This window comes from Calidris pugnax, unplaced genomic scaffold (assembly GCF_001431845.1).
Source record: "Calidris pugnax isolate Ruff unplaced genomic scaffold, ASM143184v1 scaffold182, whole genome shotgun sequence".
NCBI lineage: Eukaryota > Metazoa > Chordata > Aves > Charadriiformes > Scolopacidae > Calidris > Calidris pugnax.
Genome location: NW_015090968.1, coordinates 1,896,261 through 1,906,388, shown reverse-complemented (window position 1 = coordinate 1,906,388; position 10,128 = coordinate 1,896,261). Strand labels below are relative to the sequence as shown.

Below are 10,128 nucleotides of genomic sequence, written 5' to 3'. Positions count from 1 at the left end.
ATTCTGGTGGTGAATTGCTCCTTATAGACTAATGTAACTTTATTGAGAAGCTTTCAATCGAAATGTGATAGGACTTGCTAGATCTGAGTTTGAAAAATCCCCAAAATTTTAAGTTTCCCAGATGATTTCAACTGAATGATGTGTTGAAAAACGGGATTTAATGGTGATTGTCTAGAAGCTGCTATGTTTTCATACGCCTCTTCCCCTTGTGGATTGTTTCTTGTGAAGCTTGTTTCCTCAAAATACAGAGCTAGAACTTCTGTTCTAGCTACCTGATGGTGAGTGATCAAAATAAATATGAAAAGAATGATTTGGCTCCTTTAAAGGCACCAAGGCCCCAGAAACTTGGAAATTCAGTTTATACCTGTTGACAGGACATGGTGGCAGTAAGTTTGAAGAACAAACTTGTATAAGAAATGGGAGGCAACTGAAGTTGTTTGCTGAGACAGGATATGTGAAGGCAGAGCCCCTAAACCCCTTTAGAAACCAGAGATATTCAAGAACTATACTGTAACTGGGGTAGAGGCTGAAGAGGGTTTTTGAGATCTGTGTTTAATTTTCTTAAGGAATTTTGTATGGCTTATACTGTTCTAACTCAGATTTTTTCTAACATTTTAACATCAGCTGTTTCTCAATGGCAGCATAAAATATCTGTTTTCAAGAGACTTCCCCTTGTGGATTGTTTCTTGTGAAGCTTGTTTCCTCAAAATACAGAGCTAGAACTTCTGTTCTAGCTACCTGATGGTGAGTGATCAAAATAAATATGAAAAGAATGATTTGGCTCCTTTAAAGGCACCAAGGCCCCAGAAACTTGGAAATTCAGTTTATACCTGTTGACAGGACATGGTGGCAGTAAGTTTGAAGAACAAACTTGTATAAGAAATGGGAGGCAACTGAAGTTGTTTGCTGAGACAGGATATGTGAAGGCAAAGCCCCTAAGCCCCTTTAGAAGCCAGAGATATTCAAGAACTGTACAGGAACTACAACTGGGGTAGAGGCTGAGGAGGGTTTTTGAGATTTGTGTTTAATTTTCTTAAGGAATTTTATATGGCTTATACTGTTCTAACTCAGATGTTTTCTAACATTTTAACATCAGTTGTTTCTCAATGGCATATAAAACCTTTCTGCTTCGCCTGCCATCCCAATACACACCATTGCTTCCCACAGCTGAAAAAAGTAGGTGACTCTGTGATCATAAAATATCTGTTTTCAAGAGAGAAGAGGTAAAGATAGTGCCGTTTTGGAAAAGCAGTAGAGCATTAGGGCAAAGTGGCTTGGACACACAAGCAGTTTTGAGGATATGGACCCACTGTTACTTGTAGTTACAGTAAACCTTTATTGTTATGTTCTGTTATATTAAACAGACGCAACGCAAATCTTAGGAGAACAAGATGTATTTTCCAATAAAGCTGGTTTTTCTATTGCGAAATGCGCTTTCTTAACGAGCAGGCTATTCAGTACACTCAGTTCATTTGGCGAACTCCTGACACCTTTACTGCTATTTGAATACTGCTCTGGGGATGCTTGGGGTTTATTAGCATTGTCACGGGCATTTCTGGTGCAGCGCATCACCAGCGCGGTAGAGAAAGCTCAAAGTGTGGATGTGAATAAATCCTAAGTACTTCTGCAGATCGGGCCAGCTCTGCACTCAAACAAGCTGTTGTACTTCCCACCGAAGTGATATAAAACGTTTCTGCTTCGCCTGCCATCCCGATACACACTGGGACCCTCTCCAACAGGTCCATGTCCTTCTTTCAGCGTGTTCACCCTGTTCCTAAAGTTGGTGAGGTTTAATCTGCTTCCCACAGCTGAAAAAAGTAGGTGACTGTGTGTTCACCCTGTTCCTAGAGTTGGTGAGTTTTAATTGCTTGCAGCAGTTCTTTAAGTCATTAGAGAACACGGTTTCATGTTATATCTAATCTAGCCTATTTGCATTTACCTCGTACCAGCGCTGGCATTACAATGATCCTCCAATTAAATACTTTAGAAGGCTTCAATTTTGTTATTATTTATGTATTTATTTGTTGTTGAGGTTTGTTGTCTATTGGATTAGTCCACAACCAGGCTTCCTGTGGTGTTTAACTGGGCGCTGGTACAGAGGAAGTGCAGAAATGTGGTTGGAGAGGAAGGTCACGCTTCCTCGGAGGGTATCCATTGAGTAACTCAGCTGGGTTGTAAAAACCCTGGCTGTGCTTTCACTTAAGACTTTAGACCAATGTAATCTGGCTTTGCTTCAGAAAGATCTAATCTCCTCGATTCCAAGCAGTTACTTCCTGCCTCTCCTTTTGTGTCATTGCATATTTTGACCGGCATACACGGATCAGGGTTTACCTAATTTTTACTTGGGGGGGAAAACCTGGCTGTATTAGGATAGTTCCCACCTGAGACATATGAACAGGATCAAACATCTAACCTTGTATCTGTAGGAAGAGCATCAATTGATCTTCTCATGTGTGCACCAACTTTCCATATGGTTTTGTTCTTTGTAATTTAAATTAATTCATTCTTGCAGTGTGGGACATGGCACAAAAATCAGTGAAGACTTCCCAAACATTTGATATATTTTATTAAGAATGCTAACTTTTATGGTGTTGTCATGGGTTTTTTTAATAAATAATTTTTATTTACTTGTAGGTTTTCGCTGCTGCTTCTTAACCTGGAAGAATATTACTTTGAACAGCACACAGCTAATCATATTATAAATAAAGGTTGCAGAGATGAAAGGTACAAAACTTTTACATACATCCGTTTACTGGAGTAGTTCTAATCTCATATATCTCTTAACACATACACAACTACTTTCTTTTTTTGTTGTTGTTCCTTTCAGAAAATTCAGAGGCTCTCTGAAAATCTGTTCAAAGTCAATTATTTTTGAACCTGATGACAATATCCAACCCATTATCAAGGTAAGCAATGCAACCATACATTTTCTTGGCAACTTCAGATTCTCTTCCAAGAGCTTTTAAGCAGGAGTATGTATTTTTATAACTTGCTGCAGATACCACTGAGAGACTGCGTTAGTATAAAAGCCCCAGAAGACAATGAAGCAAGTAACCCTTTCACACGGTATGTGAATTTGAGTTACTGTATATATGTGTTTAACTCTTTTTAAAGCTGAAGTGCTCATCTCTTCAATACCTTATTTACATTTTAGGGATGCATCTGGAGGGATTTCTGTTGTATGTAATCAGGTAAGGCCAGCATGTAACAGATTCTTGATGTATAAATGAGTGAGGTTATGTTCTTTAGTGGTGTCTTTCTCAGAGCTGGCGTTTTACAGTGGGAGGGGTTAACTGGAAACAAAACTAATTAGTGTCAAAAGCTTAGCATTGATGTGAAGCTGTTGATGCAGGGAAATTTCAAACTGTTAATGACTTCATTAAGTCATTAATTTGATAAAGTGAACTTTTTGCCCTGTGTGTTTTATAATGGAGCTTAGGGCAATTTTAGAATTGAATGAAAAAGGAGAATAAACGGAAATTAAACTGGTTATTAATCATCTGTGTTTTGATCTTGCTATTTTGCTTTCTTCTGCTTTCTGCAGCATGTAGTGGTAATGGCAAAGCTATCTTGACCTTGCAGTTCAGCTTTGTGGAAACACTGGATTCTGCTCTATGTCCACCAGATAATTTTCAGTAGCTATTCTGAACTATGGGCTCAAGTTTCAATGATGAGTTGTGATTAGCTTGGATATGTTCATTCTTAATATTAACCAAGGGAATGTACTTCAAGCTTTGATAAATTGTAACTGATAGCTGTTCTAAAGCTGTAAAAGTTTCCAAAAAAATGTTCGTGTTTTCATTTCAGGAAGGAACAGAGATGAGGTGGGAAATATCCTTTTAAGCATTCTAGCATCTTTGTAAAATATGTCTTTAACAATACCTAAAATTGATAGCCTTGCTCAGTTAAGTACCTCTGCAGTCAAAAATGAAATCAAGCATTTAATATTGTCTAAACTGGAGAAGTTTGTGGACTGTGTTAAAGTAATCATTATATTTAATTTCATTTTGAAACTGCTTCTGTGAAGAGTATTGTGTGGTCAAGGTTTCTTCTGTTGGCAGTTCTTTTGTGTATTGAGTGTTTTTTAAAAAGGTATTTCTAATTGTTCCACCATACATCATTAGTATATGTGCTGAAGAACTGAAGTTTATCAAAGCATCTCATAGTAAAGGAGAATGAATATATAAAAGGGCAAATGTGGTTAGCACCCCCCCCATTCCCCACCCCTCCTGTGAGTAGCTTGTCGGTCCCCCTGTCTCTGGGGAAACAGTCTGAAATAGTTGGGTGGCATGATAAATGCTGGTCTTTTGCCTAAAAGGCATAGGGACTTTTGAGTGTGAAGTACTCACCAGTTGTATTTACGACAAATCACAGTCGAATTATAAATATTTTTTCTAAGTAGATTTTCTGCCTTGTAGGAAACCGCACGTAGTGAATAATTGAAACATCTTCTACATCTTCACCTTGTTGGGTGGCATGATAAATGCTGGTCTTTTGTGTAAAAGGCATAGGGACTTTTGAGAGTGAAGTACTCGCCAGTTGTATTTACGACAAATCACAATCGAATTATAAATATTTTTTTCTAAGTAGATTTTCTGCCATGTAGGAAACTGCACGTAGCGAATAATTGGAACGTCTTCTACATCTTTGCCTCTTCACGTTCAAAAAACTTTGTCTATGAGTAGCTGGATAAGAAGTTTTGCTTTATGTAACAGACAGCTTAGAAACTAAGGGCTACAAAATAGAGCAAATGGAAATAATAATTGGAGATTACTTCAGTATTTTTTTATCAAGATAAAATTGGGGAAAAATCCTCCAAAATAGGAAATGAATAGAGTATGCTGAAGTTCTTGCTCTGCTTACGTTTGGTTTTTTTACTGGTATTGTCTACATTTTCTTCTAATTTGGGGGTCTCAGTGTAGAAAAATGTTTAATTATCCTGCAGAAGAGCAATCTGAGTGTAAACCAGGTGTTTCTTAGTCTGGTTCCTATGTCCTGGTTTGGATCTGTACATGGATGTTAGATGAAAGGCACTAATTGCCATTATTTTTTAACGTAGCACTCAGAGAGGCATGCTGAACCTGTAGGCTTCTATGGATACCGTTCACTTTCTTCTGGCTGGACGGTGCTGTGAGTGGTCGTGTGGTGATGGTTGGCTCTGCTGTCGGCCAAGGCTGTACATCTGTTCTTTTAAAAGTTTAATATTTGCTCTTGGTTGGAGGCTACTGCCACAATGCCTAGGAGTGTGGAACCACAGGCATTGTCCTAGCTGTAGGAAGCAAACCGAGGCATCGGAAGAGGCCCTTTGATCTGCCAGGTTTCTTAAGCCATGGAGGAGAAGACAGTTGGTAGCACAGTCCAATGTGTTTTGTGCGGTTCAGACCCAAGCCTGAGTCTCATACTCAGGCCTGAGATTTAGGAAGTTTGAGCGTCCCTACAAACAGATCAAACCCATGAGTTACTTGACTACTCGTGCTTACTGTAACTCAATGTTATATTGAGTGCTGTATCCAGTTTTGGGCCCCTCATGATAGGAAAGACACTGAGGTGATGGAGTGTGTCCAGAGAAGGGCAATGAAGCTGGTGAGGGGTCTGAAGAACAAGTCTTATGAGGAGAGGCTGAGGGAGCTGGGAGTGTTCAGCCTGGAGAAGAGGAGGCTGAGGAGAGACCTTCTCACTCTCTACAACTCCCTGAAAGGAGGGTGTAGAGAGGTGGGGGTCGGTCTCTTCTCCCAAGTCACAGGCAATAGGACAAGAGGAAATGGCCTCAAGTTGCACCAGGGTACGTTTAGGTTGGATATTAAGAAATAATTTTACACTGAAAGGATTATTAAGCCTTGGAATGGGCTGCCCAGGGAAGTGGTTGAGGCCCCATCCCTGGAGGTATTTAAAAGACAGGTTGACATAGTGCTTAGAGACATGGTTTAGTGATGGATTTTTTCAGTGTTAGGTTGATGGCTGGGCTAGGTGGTCTGAAAGGCCCCTTCCAACCCGGGCAATTCTGTGATTCTATGATGCTGCTTCTGGTTTGTCTTCTGTCAAGCAGCAGATAGTAAGGCAGTATCTACAAACCAATGACTTAGAGACATGGTTTAGTGATGGATTTTTTCAGTGTTAGGTTGATGGCTGGGCTAGGTGGTCTGAAAGGCCCCTTCCAACTCAGGCAATTCTGTGATTCTTTGATGCTGCTTCTGGTTTGTCTTCTGTCAGGCAGCAGATAGTAAGGCAGTATCTATAAACCAACATGCCAGCAGTCAAGTCTTTCCCTAGGAATTGAGAGAATCTTCTGAAGAAGGAGAGTGGTTTCATGTGGGTTTTGGGGAGGGAAGATCCTCTCACATCTGAGAATAGCATCAGAGAAACAAAACTGTTCAAAAACATACTGTGGGATGGGAGAGGAAATCTGGTGTTTGTGGCAGTTGGAACAGGAAGCAAAATGTCTGGCAGTGGAAGAAGGGGTTCATTTGACAAGGCTTGCACAGTAGTTACCCCTGTGGGGTAATTCCCATCAGGTCAGAATCCTAAGGGCATGGGCTGCCAGGAGAAAAGTGGAGGAGGGTTCTCCCTTTGAGTGGGGTTGGACTGATGGCTGTGCTTAGTGGCTTTAATCTTGCAAGTCCTGGAAGGTCATATGATTAGAATAAAAACCCACTAATAAACTGCAATAAGTGAGCCTCTGAACTAAATTGGACACTTGCCCTCCTCGCCGTTAACTGCTATAAAAGGTCATTGTTTTCCTGAAGTTTATCTGGGGCAGCTGAAGCAGGATATTGCAACCCAATGTTTTGCTCACTTAAACAGCATTCTTAGCTTTGTCTTTAAATCAGTACTTCTGCTTTATTTTATTATTTTTTAAGGACTGAAACTGTAATATCTCTTACTGTTTCAGGTTTTTCTCATTAAAGAAAGAAACATTATTGCACCCTATAAAACAGTAAGAGTAAGTATGTATTTTTTCGCTATTCTTAGCAAACTAACCTATAAAACAGTAAGAGTAAGTATGTATTTTTTCGCTATTAGCAAACTACTCTTTTGTAAGGATTTATGTTCTCATTTCTAAAAGAGTAAGATAATTATCACTTGAGAAATATGACAGTGAAGCCTAAAAGAAAGGTAATTGTGCGTATTGGTGAAACAATATGATACTTCATGGGGGACGTGCTGCAGACTTGACACTTGCTATTTGCCTTGATGAGCATCTCTGTGGGCTCCACAATCAGAACTGGCAGCTGGCATTCAGTGGACACTGCATCCTGCCTGAGTGGCTTCTCCTCAGTTCTGCTCACACCTGAGATGAGCTAATCGATATTTCGCAGCCAAGTGCTTCACAGATCAAAGAGATGGGTCTCTTCCAACCTCAATGATTCTATGATTCTATGGCACATAAGGCTGCTCGCTGCAGAAATCAGAGCTTGCTTCTGGTTGCTTTCTGCTGATGTGGTGGGTCTGCTCCGATTCGGAGCCTGGAGGCTTCAAGGAGTAGGAGTAAGGGGTTTTCACCTGGAAAGGTTCAGACAGGGTTTCTAAGACAGAAACACAAAATGAAAATGCAGAGTCATTAAACACCATATTTGCCCAAGAACTGAAACAGATGGAATCATTTCTGAATGTATTTATTCAAGTAAGAAATGTCAAGCATGGTGGAGTCTGTAAGTTTGCAATGAACAGCAGAGAGGCAAGAGATCTCTTTTCTCTCAACAACTGCTTTGATGTTGGGTTTGTGATGAGATCTGTCTCTAAACTAATATTTTTTTTTTATTTTCTTTGTTTGCTTTATGCTGTTAATTCTTCATGTGTTGAATCTGTTTTCTCTTCTAGTTCTTATATTTTCTGTTTTGCCTCCACGTACAAGGTTTATTAAGTAACATACACATACCATATTGCCAACACGGTGAAAAAGAAAAGAATAAAAAGGGCTATTTGGAAGACTTTTCACTTTTTCTCCTAAGTCAAGATTCATTCACACCCAAAACGTTCCTGACAGTTAACCATTCCTACAGCAGTGCAGCTATGTTTCTGCATATTAAAACAAGAAATCTAGTTTGCTTTCAGTCGTTTCAGATTTTTTCCTGTTGCTGCTAAATATCTCCTACTTGAATCATTGCCAGTTCCAGACAGAGTACTGGAATTTGGTAGTATATTTCATCTTCCCTGTCTTGCATTGATTGTTTCAGATCAATTACAAAAGGCTGAGCTGTTGTCTTTGCATAGGGCTGGAGAGGTAGAGGGAAAACTGCTCTCCAAAGCTTTTATGTTGTTGGCTGTAAGCAATCCTTGTAGACCATCTGCTAGGAATCCTGAGAGCTGTGCTTTCCCTGTTGGAGGAAAGTGGTGCTCTGGGTCAAAAGTTACAAGGCTTTTATCTAAATTGCTGCTGAATTTCTTGTCTCCCTTTACTCCAGCTCTATTTGCTTCCTGAAGCATGTTCTCCTCTTGGATTGCTGTCTTTTCTGCTCAGATCACATACTTTACACTGAAGATCATCCTGATTTCCATGTCTTGTGTTCTTCAATTTTAAACTAATCTGATTACATCAAGATATCAATCAGTGGATATAGTCTTACTGATCACTTGTGTGATCACTTGTGTAGCCTGAGAAAATATAAAAAAAAAACCACAGAAATGTGTTGATACAGTTTTATACTACATTCAGGGGTCATTGAGGGATCTTACCACCTCTGCTAAATCTGAGTTGTGTGTAAGAGTTAATATCAGTTCATCCATGCATGTACTTTTAATATAGTTAAGTCAAAACCAGAGATATGTGCTATGAAGTGACACTTAAAAAAAGCTGGGAAAAACTTTGTGCAGGGAAAATGATTATGCCACATATCCTGGGGGATGTGTTAGTGAGGTTTTTATAAATGACTAGTCAAAACAGGTTGTGATTTGAGCTGAGAAGATCCCAAATCCAACTATTTATCTAGAAAAGAATGATAATGTTTATAGCCTGGTCTTTAAAGTTTTGATGGGGGTGTATTTTTTTGTCTAAAAGATATATACAGTAGCTGTTTAAATGTAAAGTGTCATTTACTAGTTCTATATTTTTACATGTGTTTACCTAATAATAAAATGGACAGAGTGGGTACTAGCTCTACATTTACTGATGTTTACACTATATTAATTTGTTTACTTCAAAGCTATTTTGTTGCATTGTATTAAATAACACACTAAATACTGCACAAAGAACTTAACACAGGGAAGATATATTTGTAAAAAAAAAAAAAATTAGCATCTGCCTTTGGAATGTTTCAGGTGTACTGCAGCCTTTGATAGCACACTTTGACCAGGTTTTAGAGTATTTTGATTCTAGTTTTAACTATTTCAAACTCCTTTGTAGTAAATCTGTACTTTTGGTTTCAGGGTAGAACAGAACACTTATTCCAACTGGATGTTGCTGGGAAACTAGGAGACGTGGTGCAAACTCTGCATCAGGTATGTGCTTGTTTAATATCACTATGCACTTCATCACATCATCTTTTTCGATATTTAATGGAGAGCTTTCTTTAAATATGTATTCTCAAGGTGAAATTCTTGGAGTATCTATTTTTAGAATGTAGCAGTTGAACACAGCATCTATTTCTGACAGCTGTTGTAAGCTACGTGTATTAGCTTTTACTATGCAGGGTGGTAGTATATAGACAAAGTAATAGCATGACAGTAGCAATGAACTAACAAGTCCTACTTTAAAAAGAAATAATAATAGCTCTTTTAGTGCTCTGTCACCAAAAATGCTAAAGCCCCTCCTGTTTCTGTTGACTTCTGAGCTGTGTGGGAGATCTCTGTACTATTTCACTGAAAGCTCGTTGTTCTTTAGCTTTACAGGGCCTCTTGTCTAGATAAGATGGGAGATCAAGCTGCCATGGTAAGTATTTGATTATTTCTGATACCACTGTTTCATAATGAAATTCTGATATCACTATTTAGTAATAAAATTCTAATTGCACTTGATTCATAGACCATATTAACTTTTTTCCCCTTCCACGTTAGATTACTGCTATATTGCAATCGCGCTTGGCTAGGACGTCATTTGATAAAAACAGGTATCTTTCTCATCTCTTTCTATGGGGAAACAACTTTCAGCTTGTTTGTTGATTAGTCTACTGCATTGGTACTTAAAAGGTGCTT

The 10,128-nt window shown here is 38.9% G+C and overlaps 1 protein-coding gene across 1 annotated transcript in view; it reads left to right on the top strand.

Annotated features, from left to right (window-relative positions):
* The first annotated feature begins 1,428 nt into the window (after nt 1-1,428).
* NSMAF (neutral sphingomyelinase activation associated factor) overlaps nt 1,429-10,128 on the top strand; it is a 31,135-nt gene continuing 22,435 nt past the window's right edge. Inside the window, exons 1-9 of the mRNA XM_014952645.1 lie at nt 1,429-1,457; nt 2,635-2,724; nt 2,828-2,906; nt 2,999-3,066; nt 3,155-3,191; nt 6,890-6,940; nt 9,364-9,435; nt 9,818-9,865; nt 9,991-10,043. Of these exons, the coding sequence (XP_014808131.1) occupies nt 1,429-1,457; nt 2,635-2,724; nt 2,828-2,906; nt 2,999-3,066; nt 3,155-3,191; nt 6,890-6,940; nt 9,364-9,435; nt 9,818-9,865; nt 9,991-10,043 (527 nt within the window). The remainder of the gene's footprint in view (nt 1,458-2,634; nt 2,725-2,827; nt 2,907-2,998; nt 3,067-3,154; nt 3,192-6,889; nt 6,941-9,363; nt 9,436-9,817; nt 9,866-9,990; nt 10,044-10,128) is intronic.